This window comes from Equus asinus, chromosome 10, assembly GCF_041296235.1.
Source record: "Equus asinus isolate D_3611 breed Donkey chromosome 10, EquAss-T2T_v2, whole genome shotgun sequence".
In the NCBI taxonomy this organism is placed as follows: Eukaryota; Metazoa; Chordata; class Mammalia; order Perissodactyla; family Equidae; genus Equus; species Equus asinus.
In genome coordinates, this window is record NC_091799.1 from 103453142 (window position 1) to 103473229 (window position 20088).

The 20088-nt window shown below is 46.8% G+C and overlaps 1 protein-coding gene across 2 annotated transcripts in view; it reads right to left on the minus strand.

Annotated features, from left to right (window-relative positions):
• Positions 1–20088, minus strand: part of TENT4A (terminal nucleotidyltransferase 4A) — a 55053-nt gene that overhangs the window by 11319 nt on the left and 23646 nt on the right. For both annotated transcript variants that reach the window (XM_070519882.1, XM_014828438.3), the window contains exons 2-7: positions 9410–9533; positions 8301–8347; positions 7217–7337; positions 4329–4436; positions 3049–3177; positions 187–400 (exon numbers count right to left, since the gene is read on the minus strand). In XM_070519882.1, the coding sequence (XP_070375983.1) occupies positions 187–400; positions 3049–3177; positions 4329–4436; positions 7217–7337; positions 8301–8347; positions 9410–9533 (743 nt within the window). The remainder of the gene's footprint in view (positions 1–186; positions 401–3048; positions 3178–4328; positions 4437–7216; positions 7338–8300; positions 8348–9409; positions 9534–20088) is intronic.

A 20088-nucleotide genomic window follows, 5' to 3' on the forward strand; every position in this document is an offset into this window, starting at 1 on the left:
AAACAAAATTACAAGTTTTAAGTTAATGAGAAGCATTAAACAAGGAATTCTGAAAGTGTTGCCACAAACTCTTTTAGTACAGAAGGAATCTGCAACAGATCAAATGAATGGCCCTTGGCTCCTGGGGCTGCAGACACGGTCCACCAACGCCTGGCTCAGGGCAAGTGTGGGGCGAGGCGCCCTTACCAGGCAGCAGGGGGTCCTCAATGCACAGCATCGAAGGTCTGTACCCGCTGGTCATGGCTTTCATGATCTCTTCTTTGGCGATATAGGCACCTCCCTCTTTTATTCTAATACCAGTTTTCAAGTAATTAAAATTTCTTCCATAGAGTTCAAAAAATTCTACAAGAAGCATTCCAAGGTTTTCATCAGCTCTCCGGGCGTCAATTCTTGGATGCAACTGTAAAAGCAACACATTGACAGTTTGTATTCAAGTCATTTTCTAAAGAAGATAAAGTCCACTCTCCAGCGGTCTCTTTCAGGAAACGACATCTGGGCACCTGCTCACTCACCAGCACCGTGAGGATGCTCTGAATGGCAGCAAGGAGGCACTAACAGAGCCCGGAGAGCCTTTGTCAATAAACAGCATCCAAAAGAAATCAAACCTTTTAATCGCAATTTTTTTTATTATACTTTAATTCTTTGAAATGTGTAATCTATATAGCAACTTCCTAAAAACACAGACATCTGATTAACCACAAGCTCCCAAATACAATAAATGAGTGGACCATATTCTGCACGAATGAGAGTCACCTAGATGGTGAATGTAATTTCAAATTCAAACTTTTACTTCCATTATCCCAAAATACAACCAATAGGGGGCAGTATTAGACTGATTAGCATCACAGTATGACATAAACCACAATATGAAGGGATTAATTTTAACTCTATAGGCAATCAGTGTTTATCATAACCTTTACAGCAGACTTACATCCTGCCTGTCACACAGATGAGGGTCAATCCAGTTCAGCACCACACTTTCTTTAAGCAGGAGTAGACGTACTCTCCTGACACCCCCGAGGGTCACTGATTTACAAGGCTCACCAAAGTGAGCAACGCAGACCTGTGCTGCCCAGTATGACAGCCAGAAGCCACATGTGGCTATTTGTTTAAATGAATTATAACACATTAACTACAAGCTCAGTTTGTCAGTCTTGCTAGCTACACTGCAAGTGCTCGGGAGGCACGCATGGCTACTGCGCAGACAGAACACTGCCAGCTGCACAGTGAGCCACAGTGGACAGCGCTGATCCAGAAAACGACGGTCACGTCCACATGAAAGTAAAAGTCCTGCTGGAAGCTCACGACTGAAAATATTTATAATGCAGAGCTCCACGGGGAAATATGCCTTCTAAAGTCTACAAGCATTTTTAGGATTCAGAGGAATTTTAGCTTCTGAGGAGCTGCATGTTCCAAAGCCACAAGGGTAGCACTCTTGTTCTTGCCTCCCCCATTCCTTTCCTTCCGCCTTACTTGAAGTCAAAATCACATACCGACAGCCCACCTGTGCAAGGCTGGGCCTTCCCACCTCAACGAGCCTTGAGATGAAGGCACATGCTACAACAGTCTCAGCTCTGAAGCAGGAAAGGCAAGGCACTAAGGGATGTGGAGATGACAACGGCGACCCCACACACACTAGATGTAGCCTTCCGTGGGGTCACAGGACCACCGCAGGGACCTCATGGGGTAAAGCGACAAGAGGCACGGAGCCCAGCACCCGGCATGAAGAAAGGCAGGAGGAGTCATCAGTACAAGGCTACAGAACTAGTTCAAATCAGGAACGACAAGGAAATAAGAAACAGAAGGCTGTGTTTAAATCAAAATAATGTCCAAGAAATAGGGCAGAATGGCTTAAGGGCAGCACTGCAGAGGTGAGAGTGGAAGATAGGGCAATGAGATAAAGACTCTAAGGGAGCAGGCACGAATTCCCTTTTCACTATTCTTACAGCATCTCTGCAGAGACAGGCCAAGGAAGCCAAAATAATTCAAGGTGGTGTGACCAGCAGTTCTACTGACTGTCACAGCAGTATTAGTGATAATAAGAATGACCAAAGTCTGGATACAAAACCCTAAGCATAATCACAAACAAAAAATTAATGATAAACATGAGAAGCAGTGTTGTGCAGCTAAAATACACAGACAAGATTTACTCAAGAAAACATAAATGGGACAATGTTTCAATTAACTTAGAAACTCTTTTATATGTTAAAAAAGAATTAGTATCGGGGCTGGCCCCGTGGCCGAGTGGTTAAGTTCACACGCTCCGCTGCAGGCGGCCCAGTGTTTCGTTGGTTCGAATCCTGGGCGCGGACATGGCACTGCTCATCAGACCACGCTGAGGCAGCGTCCCACATGCCACAACTAGAAGAACCCACAACGAAGAATACACAACTATGTACGGGGGGGGCGTTGGGGAGAAAAAGGAAAAAATAAAAATCTTTAAAAAAAAAATTAAAAAAAAAATAAATAAATAAAAGAATTAGTATCCTTTATCAATACATCACAGCATTTAACACTTAGGCAGGTTTTCCATTGACAGATTTTCCATGGTACTCAACAAAATAAGGGAAATATATAATTCAAGACAAAATATTGATGTTTTGTCAATCTGAGAAGGTTCTCTTTTCAGTATTTCTTACCATATATGGTACCAATTTTTTTTCTGAGATAAATTTCTCAGTATAAATCATAGTCAAGAAGCAAGAAAAGCAGCGTCTTCTGGTCTATCAAGGCATGCAAGTTTTCTAAATGTAAAGGGTGTTTCCTCAAGTTTAGATCGACACACACTTGACTAGTAGACCCAGATAAGCCTCCCTTATCTAACAGTTAAATCAACTGCAAAGATGAGCTGTAAAGGAACAGAAGGAAAGAAGGACTGATCAAAATAGAGTTCTGTTATGCAAATTAGAAGTCAACTTCCAGGACACCAGGACACCAGAATGTAGCAGTGAAGGGTAACCAGGACCCCGCAGGAATCCAGGCGGCAGCTGGAGGAACCTACCCCTGCGCAAGCCTCAGTGTCAGCATTTCCCGAGAAAGCACACTCACCTGTAGAAAGCTAATGGCCATTAAAATTAGGCTGTATGAGCTAATTCCGCCGGTAAAAACTTCATTCAGGTCCCTCTGCAGGAGGAACTGTTTCAATACTAAAATCAAGTAAGGCAGCAATGAATATTTCTGTAAATCCAAAAAGAAAGATATTTACTGGTTAGTTAATGTGCCTTTGAAGACTTCTCAACACAGCAAATTTCACATGGTAGAAAGGAAAGCTTACTCAGTCCTCTTGTCCCTCAGAAGGCTCTAGGCCAAGCATCCTCAAACTTTAGGGGCCTGAGAACTATGTGAGGGGCCCCTTCAGACCCTGTTGGGGAGCCCCATCCCAGGTTACGGCTCTGCAGGGATGAGGGGGGAACCCTGCATGAGGCGTCCCCAGGCAAAGAGGAGCTCGGGGGAATGAGTGAGTGCACACTTTCCAGTATTCCCACGGCCCGCTCCACGAAGGCACAGGGCCCTGCGGGCAGCGGGCAGACACCAGTGAGCAAGGGAAGGCCCTGGACCCAAAGTGTGAAACCCCAACACTGAGAGGCCCCAGAAGAGGCGCAAGTGCAGGGGTGGTACAACTCGTGAGGCAGGAGGACAACAGCAGAACGAGGAGAGCAGGGTGAAGATAATGAGCACAGGCAGAGAGGTCGGAGGAGGGGTGGAGGACAGGGGGAGCTTCTGTGGTTTCTCATGTTCTGCTGGGGTACAAACAATCGTCAGACAAGCCTGACGATGCAGAGGACAGAGATGGTCCTGAAACCGTGGGATGAGGAACACTCAGGTCACGGTGCTGGGGTTGCCTCTGGGATGGATTTCACCACTTCCACTCTAACAGGAGGGAAAGACCACCTGTGCAGCTGGACCACATGTCTGCTCAGAGTCCAAAATCCGTCAGCCCATGAGCAAGTCTGCTCTCCCACCCTTAGGCAGGGAGGTCTCCAGAGTAAGCCAATCTAAACCACCTCATGACGCACTCAACTTCCAACAGACTAACTTTGCAAATCGGGCATGCTGAGCTACAGGGACAGTCATTTTGCAATAATATGAAGAACACTAGCAAAGTTCTCTAAAATAACGCTTAACTTTATGAAATACTTAGCCAAGGAAAGTCAATCTGCAAAACAGCCATGTAATTTCAAAGGATCTCTAGAATATTGTAGGATAAATAATTCAAGTGTATAGTTTCTATTATTAAAGACTATCATTCAGTTTAAAGTTTTTAACACTGTAAGAGAACTAAGACCCAGCATCACCAGTCCCTTCTTTTTACTGTGCTAACTGACGACCTTCATATAATTCTTGATGAACTCCGCTGCCCGGACCCCGGTCTCCATGTTAAAGCTGATGTCAACTTTCACTTCAGTCTCCTGGTCTGTGAGTTTTATTATTGGTACCTGCAAAGATTTAATTTAAAAAATTGTGCTTTAATACACAGCATTCTTCACGGTCAGGCATCACAATGCTTCCTAAGTTGTACAAGGGGTTTCCCTTTCCCTTATTCACAAAAAGGGTTTAGAGATCATGAACCCCAGATTTTAAAGATGAGAAGAAAGGGGACTTTGCCAATGTTAACCTCATCAGTACCCAGCACCCAAGACTGCTCCCCACGCCCAACGACAGTCAGTGCTCACCTCTGCCCGCCCTGCTGGCCTGACTCGGCCCCTGCTGGTGGCCGAGCATCAATCAGGGCCACTGTCTGCAGGAAGGCCCGGACTCCGCAGGCCTGCCTACCACGAGGAGAAGCTGGCTAAGTCCCTGTGCCACGAGTGCCTGGTGATGCAGAGGAGCTCCTGGTCCCCAAATTATGTTTGCTAGAATTTCTGAAAACATTCAAAGTAACTTCAAAGCCATTTTTTAAATTATATTTTGTACTAACGTTTCCCCAAATAATTCTACTTTGTGTTCTCACTCTTTAAGACAATTTAACTAAAAAAAACATTCTTTCCCAGAAAAATCAGAGAATAAAAGGCTATTTTGGAAAGACTTTCATCAACAAGAATTATCACCAAAAGGCACTCAAAGGCAGCCTCATAAAACCTGCCCAAGCAACCATTCAGACCACACCCCTTCCTGCCCCACACAAAACTGTGTCCTTCCAGAAGAAGGAGCAATGCTTCATCTCCTTCAGCCTCTAAGGAATAAAAAAAGGATGTCTCCCTCATCAAAACAATCGGGGTCTAATGAAAGGGCTACAACATCCAGCAGAAGTCAGTGCAGGAACATGCTCTTCAGCGCACATCGGATCTAGGATCTAAAACACGCACCTGGGCGCAAACTGCCACGGGCACACGTGAGGAGGACAGGCCAGCAGGTGGTCCTAGTAACCCCGGAGACCACTGAGGCCACCAGGCAGGGTGAGCCACAGCTGGTGAGGTCCAAGAAGGCAGACAAACAGAACACTTTCCCAAAGAACTTACCAAAATGGCTTCAGACAAACGTCCATACCCCCGCCACATAACAAATTCCTCACGCAGCAAACACCTCCTTCCCTACCCCGCAGGCCCAGCCGGAAGCACCTTCTTTTCTGTACTCAAGGATTTCTTTCCCAGAATCACTCCTGGCACTCTCCTGCCTTACTTGTACTCATTACATGTACACACACTCCTGTACACTCGCAGGTTGAACCCCAGACTCTGGAGATAGTAGTAACACTGTAATACTGACTTCTCGCTGGTGGTTCAACACAGACAAGCTTTCGCCTTAACCACAGCCTTCACGCCGGGCTCTGTAGCCAGTGCTAGGATGACAGTGAAGCTGCCCAGAGGAGGGCTGCCCAGCAACAGCTGACGCTCATAGAAAGGAGCTTGGGTGGAGGAGCACGCTTGGTTCTCCTTGGTCTACGCTGAATCTCTGGCAGCAGAAAAAAAGGCGTGCGGCAGCAATGAGGCCACTGTGACCATGCAGTTAATGCAACAACTACTCCGTGTACTGTCTGTCCTTAAGAATGTTTTGAAACCCAGGACAATCAGGCAGGGCCTCTTCAGCTCCTCTAGATCTAAACAAGGATACCTGGTCAGAGACCACCACCCACCTCGTTCTCATCAAGGAGCCAACACAATGGGACAAACGTTAGAGCCACAAGGGGCAGGGTTGGAGGGCCTCAGAGACCGCCACGAACCCTCCCAGCGTGAGGTGAGGTGAGAGGGCACGGCACTCGAGGGAGAGAGTGAGGCAGACGGGGATACGGCAGGGATCTCACCATCCACAGTGGAAGCCCAGGCTAAACCAAGGCACTGCCTCTCACTGGCTGTTGGACCCACCCAAGGCCAATCACCTAACCTCTCTGTGCCTCAGTTTCCTCACCTATAAAATGTGAAAGACAACGATATCTGCTATTGAGAGTGGCTGGGAGGACAAACTGGGATAAGGCCTACATATGTTTCAAAAACTGGCCAAAGCTAATCTATGGTGCCAGAAGAAGGGGGAGCAAACGGTTTCAGCATATGAGCAAGAGGAAGCCCCCATCTTGATTTCTGACCATCTTAGGACTAACGGGACTGAGTCAAGCTTCATCTAAGCTGAAACACCACTTTAAAATGAAAGGTGGGCCCACAGCACAGGCGAGCCAAGCATTACCACACAACGGGCATGCATCTCACAGCTCCTGAACTGTCTCTCCTCTCGGACCCAGATGAACCTCGACAAGGACACATCAAAGCAGTCTCCTCTTCCGACTTCTCCCCCAGGTAAGAGAGTTTTCATACAGGGACATTGTTTGAACAATGAAAGGAAGAGGTAAGCTTTTCTTTCTGAAGTGTGACTTGGCAAATGGTCATCCTGTTCTATGCGGTGAATGCCATGCTTTAATCATTCAGCTGCATACTCCAGGAAGGGCAGCATCTGAACGTGTCTCGTCTCAGCTATTATTATCCTCTCCTTCCACATCCTAACAAAAGTAGACACACTCATAGATCTTAGTGCCAAGTACACAAGTACATCAGACATGCTCTCATAACTTGCTGAGTTCAGAATGTCACTAAACACACTCTCAGCTGGTAATCCTAACCATAAAAAAAAATGCAAGCACTTTCATGCTAGAAGTAGGGAAGTCTTCAAAAACATAACCGGTAAGTGCTGTAAACAGCACAGGCTGGTCACACAGGGAACGGGACTGCTCGAAGGGGTGAGAAAGCGCCCCTCAACAGGGGAGAGGGACCCAAGGCCCCACACTTACTGTGGCTTTGTCAAGGACTTTGATGGAGCATGGCTCAGCCACGTTGTGCTTCCGCAGGGCCTGCTCCAACAGCTGCAGAGGAGGACGCTCCCATTTCCCAAACACCACTAAGTCGATGTCACTGGACAGAAAAGAAGTGACTGTGAACCACTGCTCCCCTCACTGCACAGCAGTAGGGCAGGCCAGTGCCACGGCACACACACTGGAAGCTCCTTCAAGGGCCCTAGAGGACCCCATTAAGCAGATCCCTCTCAGGGAGAGAAAATGCAGTTTATGAACTATTTGTAACATAAAGATGGAAAGCAAAGAGGCTGACAGTCTTTCCCAGCATCACTAGGTAATGAACAGGATTGAAACATAAGTGCCTGCCCCTCTGAGGTTTCCTGGTCCTTACATTTCTGTGCTGTCTACACTGGATCACTCTTGCTGACCCAGGATTCCTGGACGTTTCAAATCTGTTCAGTTCCCCACTTCCCCACTGGCCCTGCCAATGCCAAATCCTGAGAGGATAGCCTCGTTAATCTCCACACGTTAACAGTGAGTTAACAGAAAATAAACTTTCAATGAAACAATGCACATAAAATGATTTGGATATTAAAAGACTTCTTAATAAGAAAACACTGGAAAACGGTTTTAGAATGCAAACTTGCTTGACGTTTTTCTATCAAATAAAATCTTTACAAATATCGTTTAAATAGAATTTTGCTTGAATCTTCCTTAAAACATAAGATCAATTTTTCAAAACATATCCAAAAGTATCAGCAGAACAAAGTTTTCTGTTGCGTTTACTTCCCGCAGCCCTCTCACTCATCTTCGTTATGTTCCTAGTGTCCAGCGTTTTTGTACCCCAGCAAATTAAGTGCAAGAGGAAAAATGCGACAGTCAATCATCATACTAAACTAAACTTTATTTTCTGCAATTTCTCTTCTGTGCTCCACAGTCTGTTCCTTTAGCTCGCTTGTCTAGCCTTAGATGTGAACACAAGGAACCTACTTTTAGCCTTTAACACACCTACAGACACCACCCACCCCTCCCCCTGCTGAACATGCGTGAACACCCATCTGCGCCAAGACCAGGGACTCACCTGGTAGGGAGATAGAGACCTGTGCTAAAGCTGCCAAATATCTGCACCTGAAAGAAAGAGCAGCTGCCTTAGTGCGCGGCGTCTGCACGTCCCTCCCAGCTCCGCGCACTGAAACAACGGCCTCACTCCTGCACCCGCGAGAGTGTGAACCGCCCTGCATGGTGGGGCAAGAGACACCGAAAACAGTCCAACAAAACCTTTCTAATTTTTAAGTTAAAGACCCACCCCAAAAAGAAATTTTTAAAAGCTCAAAATTAAGAGAGGAAACTATTACTGGCCTCGCCCACACCCACTCCAAGCCGAGGACTTCTCAGAGCCAGGTTCAAACACTCCAACAACTTGCAAACCCAGTAGCTGAGGTGCAGGGCAGAGCTCTGTCCCACAGCACTAAGGCGTAAACACCAAAATGCCACACGCCACTTCAGAAGAGGGGACTCGAGCTGCTGCCCTCGCCCAGTGAGCGCACACGTGCCCTTCAGCACCTCAGCTTCTCCGTCCATCCCAGGTCGGTCATCAGTCACGGTCACAAGTAGGGAAGGCTGACTGACTAGGACAGGAGCTACAGACGGGCTGTCATCAACTCGGTCAGGGGACATGTTTCTCGCTGCCTATGCCAAGCACTGGACAAGCCCACGGACCTCATCTCAATGAACACTTGTTCATTCACTGTAAAAGTGGTCTAAGAGGAGATACTTTGAAGTTTTACAAAGATGAACATACGCTATGGTGTGTGGTGGGGGAAAGGGGTAAAATTTCTAACCTCAAGGTGAATTTAAAGCAAGAAAAATAATCACACCATTCCAAAAATACCTTCCCTTAGGCCAGTCGTCCTCACACTAGAGGGTGTCAGATGCCCCTGGCGGGCATGTTAAACACAGTGCTGGCCCACCCCAAGGTCTCTGATTCTGCAGGTGCAGGGGAGGGTCAGGGAACGAGCATTTGGAACCAGATCCCAGGTATGCTGCTGCCCATCCTAGGACCACACCTGGAGAAACACTGCCTCGGGCCAACAGGAGATACACAGGTCTGCACAGATCCACAGACACATTACAACCACGGGAGCTGACATCTACTTGTGTATGACACAGAGGTACAAAGAATATACGCACATCAGCCGTGGGCCAAAGGTCTTTAACCACGGTTTCGATCCGCTTCACCACCTCTCTTCTCATGGCTGCTTCTTCAGGACAAGGGGACATGAAGTTATAAAAGTCAATTATTTCCTCGTGAAGCCTAGTGAACAAAAGAGAAAACATACTAGCGTTACAATTGAACTTAACCACACTTTTCATTTTGCTATTAGATCAGCAGGACACTAAAATACATTCTGGCCACTTAAAACCCAGTTTCTTTTCTCCTCTGAGAGCACAAAATGAAGTGAAAACTCTGTGGTGGACAAAATCACACAGTATGGGTTTAGCACCACAGATTAACATGAGTGAATTTTGTCAATATCAAATACCAAAACTTTCAACTGGCACTTAGACTTATCCAAGAGAACCATTTCAGTGACTTTACATCACAACACTGAGAGAACTGCATCTTTGAAAGATGAAAGACAATTCCCTTTGATGCCACCCAGCAAACACAGCCACCCCCCAGCACGTGGCCCCAGCTCTGACGTGCTCCGGAGCCCATGGGCACCTCCTGGTGCCCCATGCTAAAGAGTGCAGACCGAGCCGGGAGCAGCGGCAAGGGGGGACGGACGCACGAGGCGAGGCAGACGCGTGTCCTCAGGAGCCCGCCTGCCCAACCCTCACTGACAACGCTCCGGCCCAGCATCCAGCCCCTCACCAGCTCATCACAGAGAGCTGGAGTCCCCAGAGGCAGAGACGCCCATTTAATTCAGCACTCAAGGGTTCTCTCCTTAAAACTCCGACAAGGAGGTCAACCACCAAACGTGCGTGGGCCAGAAGTAAGTACGGCCCTCTCTTTCTTTCCTAACAAAGATCTAAGAGTGCTTTCAGGAGAGGAGCGAGCTCTGAAGCCGCCTTACACCCCTGCCTCCAAAGTCCCTTCTCTCACTGTCAGCGCCATGGGCGAGAGCACGGCTCTGCGGCAGCAGCAACAGCTCCCAGAGTACAGTTTCTGGGCCAAGGCTGTGACCGCAGATGCGGGGAGCCACTCCTGGGAACTGGAACAAGTCAAATTCACCTGCTTCCATTCTAGGTTTGATCAGTAAAGCAAATAGAAGACAAAATAAAACTAGCTCAATAATAACATAATAATAGTGTTAGTTCAACAGCCAGCAAAACAGTCCACATAACAGCATGCAATACTTCTTGACAGGACCTATTAGTGTCAAGTTACAAAGATAAGAGGCAGCACGTCATCCTACCTATCATCCTATATCAACTCTTGCTTAAGGCTGACTTCAACTCTCTCACCTGAAGAATGGCCTCCCCACCCCCAAAATTCATCTGGAGCAACCACTCCTAACACATGGCAGCAGGTTTTAAGGCTACTCAAGGCCACTGGAGGCACACATGGGTCTCCAGCAGGAAATAAATCCTCAAGACCCTTGTTCACAGTATACTTGCAATACCAGGTAGGCCAGTGCTGGGACCTAAGTTTATCATGTTTAATCTTCTAAAAGAATCAAAGAAGAAACCTTCACCCCAAGCATGCTACCAATGCAGACAGCCACGAGTCCAGTTTTTAATAAATCCAAAAAAGTAATGTCATGCAACAGAAAAATGCAGATATTTTCCAAAATATCAGACTTCAAGATTCTGGGGTCAAAGTTTCTATCATTTCAACAATTAGTGAGCACCAACTACACACACTAAGCATTTAGTCATTTCTCTTCCTGCAGCTCAGCAGGCACATTAAAGTTTGAGGTGTTACCTAAAATTTCCTACCATTTGGCAATGTTGTTAGCAGGACTAGATGTGTCAGGTTAGCGAATTAATGCCCAAACCAGGGAAGAACCACAGGCGACCCAGGATGTCTAGGCAGCTAGGCAGGATGTGCCTGTAGCTGTCACTGTCACTGTGGAGAGGTGTCTGGGAGGTAGCACTGGGCTCTTCATCAGAAGAGCTTGTGCTGCTGGTCCAGCATCACCTTCGTGAGAAACTGGGCCTGTGAAGCACTAAGAGCACGTGCTCTGCTGCACCTCTTAGCACTGTTCTGATAACAACAGGAGTATAGAAATTCAGAGACATAATAACAAAGATATAGGCCTAGCATAATTAAACAATTGGCCTAAAGTCATGGAAAAATATCAAAGCTAGGGTGCTAAAATTCTATCCACATCCCACAAATATAATGCATTAAAAGCATCTTCTACACAAGGCATTCCAATTTGCCAAAACATCACTGCAGGTCTGCACTGGCAGAGTAGAACGTACTGTCAACTTTCTTCTAAGTTGCGTGCACCTGAAATGAGAATGATATAAAACAGTCCCTTCTCTGCTCCCCAGGACTCCTGCCTGCCTCAGTCACCCTCAATGCACCAGGAAGGGAAAGAGCATGAAGAGAACCCTTGCAGTCTGCACAGACACCACCCAACCAGTGTAACACAGTGTCAGTTTTATCAGATGTCTGCTGACTTGCTCCACATAAGGGGGGGGGGGGGATGTCACCTAGCATTCCTACCCCCTCATATTTCAGGGGAGAGTAATAATGAGGTTGAGGCATGCCCACGTTCCCAGCTCGGGAAGTGATGCCAAGTGGAGCACACAAGCCTCCTGATTCCAGTGTCATGGTCCACCAATAAGATACACTAGTAATATACCTATCTGAAATGTGTATCAAATTGGATCTAAAAGTTAGCAAAAGCTGTAACAAGTATTAGATAGTAAAAGTACTTTTGCTTTGCCTTCTGGGGAGTACCGCTGGTGGACTGGCTGGACAGGAAGGCTCTGGCCAAGCCCCCTGGCCCTTCCTCGAGGCAAGCAGGGACCAGCAAGGCAGTGCCTGACCCCTGAGCCCCTGGACTGCACGGCTCTGGAGTGTGACTGCACCATTGGTGGAAACAACACAGGAAGGGCTAACAATCATCAGGATGTCTGGGAAGACTTGAAAAGCCCCTGCAGCTGCCTGCTCCTGCTGGGTGGGTTCTTCGTGGAACCCTCAAAGGGAGAGGAAGCATCCAGGGCTGAGTGAGGGGAACTGCTGACCAATGCAAGAAGAACTGAGAAGTCAGAGCAATTGAACAGAACCTGCAGGAAAGCAAGGCAGTGCCCCTCTCCCCAGCCACACCACCCCTCACCCTTCCTCCGCCCTGCATGCTTCACTGTGGGGCGCAGGGATGGCTGGAGTCTGTCTGCCCAGGGAAGGTGCCCTCCAGCAGGAAAGGGCTCCCCTGCCCACTGCCTGATCTCCATTGCCACAACAGTGCTTGTTCGTGGTGAGTATCCAATCAACGTGTGAGGAAGGAATCAAGTCAAGTTTTGATAAAACAAATATTTTACCTACAACCTTGTCACTTAACATCTACAATCCCTATAAAATGACATCAGAAATTAACATTCCAATGTTAATTCCAAGAATTAACATTTCCACTACACTGGATAGCTTCATTTGTTAACAGAAACCATTTAAATGACCAACTATTCTTTTAAAAATATAAACAGTGCTAAATAAAAAGTTTGGATTATTCTATACAACACTAACATTGCAAGTAGTTTTCATCACATTAAGAAACTGCATATTCTGATTACAACACCCTTTGAAAATTAAGCGCTATAACCAGACACCCAGCCACCAGCATTAGATACGACACAGGTCGTTTTATCAGTCTATTACTTCGGATCTGAATATACTGACACATTCAGTTCTCCAAAGTGATGCACAGAATTACGTCCTTGGAAAGTCTTGATCATTTCTACTCAAAAACGAAAATGAAGAAGTGCACTCTTCTGACATATCAAAACCTCAGAGGAATTTCACAGCTGACAAGATGTCTACATAAAAACCACACCCAAGTCTCCCTATCTATAGGCAATTTAGTCTTTGTTATCTCTTAGAGCTCAATGCCAGTCTACTAGATCCAGTCTGAAATTAAGGAAATTTCTAGGCTGTGACCATCGTAGAAAAATCTCCTCTGTAACGGATCACAGAGGTGGTATCTCAAAACCAGCAGGAAACTGTGACTATCTAATGGCAGGCTCTGGGATGCTGCTTCAGGTGGCAGAGGTGTGGGCTGCCCACCCGGTGTGCTAAGAGGCCACACAGACTGTCCTCTCCTGCAGCTTCAGGCAGCCCCTGAGCCCTGCAGAAGCTGCTGGGAAACTTTCTCAGGAGGTTTCTTAAGGGAGAGAGTTCCTAGAGCGCTTTTGCCTTCCCCCCCGTCAGTCCTGGAGCGTTGATCCCCACATGGGCCCGAGACAGGCAGCCAGGTGCGGAGGGAAGAAGACAGGCGACAGGGAGCTAGACCCCATGTGTTCAGCTCACCATTACTCCATTACTTTTGCTCTTTGTAGCCAAACCTAATTCCGACAGAGTAGCCTAAAAACAATGAAGTTGGATTCCTACCTTGTTCAACAGTTGAAAATATAATATATATAGATGCTGAGTTAAATTTTTTAAGTGAAAAACATCAAATAGAATTAGGAGAAAACCATGGGGAAGCATCAGCTATCTCAGATTTGAAGGAGGCCTTTCCAGACACCAACGAAAAACAACAATCAGAACCCAAAGACTGACAGATTCAAAGAAATTCTATCGAAAACATGCTGAGTGTAAACAAATTAAAAAGAAAATGCAACTGCATGTGGCAGCAAGCAGCAGCACTGACGTGCAGAAGGAGCAGGCCTCTCACGGACCACACAGGGAACTGGACCTGGCATACTCTAGGGTAAGCTCACCACTCACCAAAAGGCTGAAAAAATGCGTCCCTCTCTGAGCCCAGTAATTCCACTTCTGGACACCTATGCTATGAACCCTGACACACACCCAAGAAGCCATACGCATGCTCACAGCAGGGCGGCTGGTCCTAAAGAAACGGTCCCACAGGATGAGATGCTGTCCACTCATAAAGAAGAACCAGGAAGACGCAGGCGTGGATAAGGAAAGGTGTCCAGACAGACTGCCAGCAAGGAGACAAATAAAAGCCAGACATGGGCCCACTTATCTATGAATGTCTGGCCCGCACATGTGTGTAAACACGTGAAAAGGCTACACGGCAGGGCAAACAGGGTTTCCCACCCAGGAGACTGGGAGGGTCTGGGAAAGAACCCCCACTGTCTACTCCAGATACTTTCCTACTGCTTGCTGTTTTGTTTTTTTATAAGAACAAACTCATTATATATATATAAACTAAAAAATGAAAAGGAAAAAAGATGATTATACATTTTAAAAGGAAAACAATTAAGAATGTACACAAAAGTTCACCCTTGAGAATCTTCATTACACCATTGCTTATATTACAACATTTGGAAATAACAGAATGTTAAATACAACACAGAAAAGTCAACTGTATTTCTAGATGATAGGATTACTTGTGATCTTTATATTCTTTCCACTTGTGTGCATTTTCTAATTTTAACAATGAATACAGCTTCCTTAATTTACAAAAAAAAGGAATATCAAGTCAGCCAGGCTTCCAAACCCCTAATGCCACTTCGCATCCCACCTCATAGAAAGCAGCGGGCTTACAGAGCAGGATCAGTGTTTCTGGGTACAGGTAATGACACCAGGCCCTAAAAGCCAACACAAGTGAGGACACACAGACTAAGGATGCGGCCACAAGGAGAGGAGAGATGGGACCCACGTGTTCTCCAGCAGGGGCTCACAGAACCTCCTAGGATGATGGACTGTTCGGTAAGTGTGGCTGTTGAGCACTTGAAATGTGCCTAGTGCAACAGAGAACCTCAATTTTTAATTTCACTTAATTTAAATCTAAATAGCCATGTGGGCCTAGTGGCTACTAACTCAAACGGCGCAGTTCTGGCTGCTGCTCCCTTAACTCAACCCGAGATAGCTGAGCAGCGCTAACCTCAATAGAAAGCTGACACATGCAGCCCACAAGAACACATTTCTTGAGGTTTTTCCGAAGTGGACGAATGGGCTCCCACCTCTCCCAGAGGCATGGCAGCCTAGGAAATAAGAGGAGGCTCCCCCGAGGGAGGCCTGACCCACGGGCCCAAGAGGAGCACACCCTCCCCCACCCACACCCTCTCCAACGGGAGACCAGGTCAAGACAGTACGTCCTGAGGCTCTCTTCTCCAAATTTTCCCTGAAATAAACACTTTAAAATCTTAGGGCTAAATGTGGACAAATAAGAGCCATGTCTGTCAAAATGAAGCATTATAGGTCTTGATATAAACACATACTTTCTGCTAGATTTACAAAAATATGGTTTAATAGCTTAACAAGATGTTAGTAACAATAGTGCCTGATTAGGGCATTTTCCAAAGTAACTGATGTAATTGTGGAACTGAGCAAAGACTATTCTTCCATCATCACTAAAATGCACTCATTTTTCCTTAACACTTTAACGTATCTGAAATTGGGATGCATCTTTCAACCAATGGCTGAGCACAGATCCGTTTAAAATTAAACGTTTTCTCTCCTCATGGAACATTTCAAAGTGGCACGTCTTTTATGGTCAACTGATCTACAGGAAGTTGTCTGTATGAAGTTTATACTTCTGACCAACAAAAACGACAATTTCAAACGGTCAATCTTTTTCAAGCAATGGCACGTCAGATCCAACAACTAGGGAATTAGAAGTTGACCATAAGGCATCTTGAGGAGGCAGCAAGAGTGACAGGGAGGACTCATGGGGATGTGAGGCCTATCCTGACACTCCCCAGCTATGTGGCCGTGAGTGAACTCTGGAAAATTCTGTACAACACAAACTTCCAACTGAGCTGAGGAGCCGAGCGTACACGCTGCTGTGAGGTCGAGAGAGAAGGACGGGGGAGCAGAGCTTCCGACTGCCTGGTGGTGGCAGCTTTAGCCCCATCCTAAGTTGTGTCATCAGTCTGGGCATGCACAGCAGGAAAGAAGGTTTGTTGTCACGTGAACAGAAGGAGCACTGCAAGCAGTGGGACGTATGGACGCAGCCCGCCTGTGATGGCCTGTCTCTGAGAAGGGGACAGTGAGACACTCCAGCAGTGGCTACTGGCCCACACAGATCAGGTGCAACTCTGAGATTCAACTTGGAAGGATCTCAGATTGACGCATCACAAGGGAGCAAGCCTAGAACGATTCATTTTCTAGTTAAAGAAAGATGGAAATGGTGAGACCAGAATTTTCAGAGAATTTTAGTTTTAATCATGAAACTACTACAAAACAGACTTCTGAAACATTTTCTAGTTTACTTTTACACTAAATATTAGAAAACAAAATTCTTTGACAAAAGGCATTTCTCATCTACAAACACTCTAAAGGGTCCAAACCCCTTCAGAAGGTAACGACCGACTTCTCGATTTTTAGTACATTTCTCAAATTAATTTCTGCTTTCAATACCAAATATCAAGATCAGCAACGTTTTGGCATCTAGCTTAGTTATCTGTTTTATGGTTGCTGTAAATATTTATGAAATCCAACTCAATGAGCTATTTTAAAGAATGAAAGACCAAATATTCAGTTAGAGAACCAAACTATCTAATCAGATAGCTAATAAAGCTATCGATGAAAACAGATGACCTATTGGAGAATGAGTTTTGATTTCAGAAGCTAAGCTGGCAGGGTCTCAGGGTTCCCAACTTTATCCAAACCTGAATCAAAGCCACAAGGAGCCGGTGGGCTCTGAAGGCGTGCCAGGCAAGGCAGCCCCACCCCTCCCTGGGTGCTCAGCCTCCCCACCAGGAACACTTGGCATCCAGGCCCACTCCCAGCACAATCTCTAAGTTGTTCAAAGGTGACTTCATTGTACTTGACCAAGGGGGACAGGCAGATGTGCCGCAGCAGGTAAAGGACATAAAGAAACAAGGGGCCTGAAGCTAGGACAACGAAATGTACTTAAAATAAAACAGAGTGGAAAGAAAAGGGGCAAAAGTGGTTAATGATGCTCGTCTGCAAGGGGGCGTACCGCAGTCTGTCTGTCCCCTGGACTTTCAATCCCCTGGCTGCTTCTAAGGAAAGTGACGGTCAGAGGCCAGAGTTCATTCACCGCTTTCTTGAGGGAAAAGAGAAGCCAGATGAATAAAGGAACCTCCTCCCATGTGGTTACAAGAAGTGTAGGACCTGAACCCACTAAATACGAGCCGTGCTCTGAAGCGCTAACATGCCCAGCTTTCCCAGCTCACTCTCAACACTGGTCCCCACAGTCCCCAACCCTCCTGCTAACCATGTGTCACGGTGTTTAAGTTAACATCTTCCGTGAACCTGGTCAATTCTATACGCTTGGGGGAAACCAGGCTTTTCCATCCCAATGTAAAATGGAATAGAAAATACTAGAAATTGTCTTCAACTGTCAATTTATTCTCTCCCTCCAACTTTTCTTAAAACCTTCAAAAGCCTTGAAAAGCCAGTGGTTTCTCAGAAACTGGAGCTCCCTCCCCTCAGCTCCACAATGTTCAGTGTCAGCATTTTTGCCAAAAACAATGCCTTAGTGAAAGTATTTGGAGGTGACTACTGGAGGTTCCCCGATTTTAAAGCAGGCTTTGATGCACTCACAGCGAGGCGATGGATTCAGGCTTCACCCCACTGGACAGACAGGCCTGAGTTAGCATCCCTCTCTCCACTACCTGGCAAGAGCGTGCTGCTAAGCGAGTGGCAAGCGTGGACGTCACAAGGGCATGAGCGAAGCACTTCCAGCTTTGGCGGGGATGATCCTCTTTTAAGTTCCTGTTTACTGATACAGTTAATGAGCTAAATATAAGTCATCTTTAATTACATTACAAGGCAATTAATATCTGCACCAATTAGAAAACCTTGAATCAGGCTTTCAAAGGTTATTATTTTTTTTTAATCTAAGTGCAAAAGTGGAAGGAAACTAAATGAAACTGCAAATTAGAAACCTCCCGTGTTTCCAGAGAGTTCCTGATGTTAACGTGGCAGCTGCTAAGCCAGGGCTCTCATCAGCCCGCCTTCAGAGCCTGCACCTCAGCTTCTTGCCACTGGGTCAGAGGCCTACTGTGCACCTGTCTCTCTTCAGAGGGGCTGTGGACAAAGCTGCACAGCTTGTGGTTTCAAAATGTTAATGGAAGAGTGAGGCCTTTGGGAAAAGCTGCTGCACAGGAGGGACCTGAGAGCTAAGCCAGAGACAGGAGGAGGAGCAGGCAGGAACTGGGGTGGGAGGGCAGTGCTGCTATGGGGCAGGCCAAGGCCAACCCAGGGTTAAAAAAGGCTAAGACCAGGGCCACCTCTGCGTCCTGGTGGTTAATTTCACCATGCTTTGCCTCAGCGGCCTGGTTTTGCAGGTTCAGATCCCAGGTGCAAACCTACACCACTCATCAGCCATGCTGTGGTGGTGACCCACATATAAAACAGAGGAAGACTGGTACAGATGTTAGCTCAGGGCTAATCTTCCTCAGCAAAAAGAAAAAAAAAGCTAACACCAACCAGCATTCACAAAATAGCCAGGACAGAAGAGCTCTGCAGTTTTAGAATCATCAATGCAGTGACTGTGATGCATGCAAATTCAGCTCCCAGCAAAAGTGGAGCTTTCTCCACTCCTTCCCTCCAAGACCCCACCTGGGATCAGTCACATTGAACCCCGGCCCAGGGAGATGTCCAGGGCCTTTCAGAACCTAATCTGAAGGCAAGCAGAGGGAATGACACCCTTCCACCCTAGCAGAGCAAATGCAACACCGTAAACGCCAAAAGCCCTGGGGCCACTCAGAGGCCAGAGAACCACACAATCTTCTCTTCGCCACAGAACAGAAAACCTGGAGCTCAGATATCAGCAGCTTACAATTAAGCCACGGCAAAAGGATTTAATCTAATGCCTTTCTTCTGAACCAACTGCTGGAGAAGAAAAGACGTGCTGATACGGTTTCTATACAGAGAACTCTGGTGAGGCACCAGAAGCTTCCCAGAGAACAGGAAGAAGCCAACTGCACATTTCAGAGACTGAGGGTTAGAACTCCTCAGAGCCATCATTGTGCCCTTTGCATTACAACCCAAGAACCACCCAGGTCCAAGCTGGAGCAAACCAGCAGGAAGCACCCCACCTGCTCAGCACATCCTCACCCATCGTGGGCAAAAATGACCAAAGGGCCTCAGCCTCCTGACGCCGGTGTCCTAAGAAACCCACAACGCAGTCCAGGACCCCCGACACTCTGGAAGAGCTCACGGCGGGGAGAGCTGCTTGGGCTCAAGAGGAGGCCAAAAAGGCACCGCGCTGAGCCGCGTGTGCTGGCTCCCTCCTGCACTGGCTCGGGCCACTTGCCACCCGGCCTTGCATGGCAGCCACAGCACAATAACAGACCACTGAAGGCCACCTCCAGGGTGCTCAGAGGGAACCAGACCCAGGGCCTCGAGCCTTGCCTGTGAGCTCAAGCAGCTGGATCACTTTTGAAATGAAAAGAGCTGTATTTTCTGTCATCTTTCCAGAGATCCTTACCATCAATGGGAAGGTGAGCTGGGATAATCTCTTGAGGCAGCCTGACGTTAGAGTCTGAAAACATTAATTCTCTGGCATACGACAAAATACCATCCACATTACCAGCATTTTCATTACAGCCTCCCAAATGGTCTTGGAAGCTAATACTATTGTCTCCACTTCACAGATGAGAAAACTAAGTATTAATCAGACAGTTGGTAACTGGCCCAAGATCACACAACCAGGACTCAAACCCAGAGCCGTGTAGCTCTCGACCTTGAGCGTTTAGCCACACAGCTAGGAAGTCACATTCAGGAGGTGACCTGACATACAGAAACACGTGTGGAA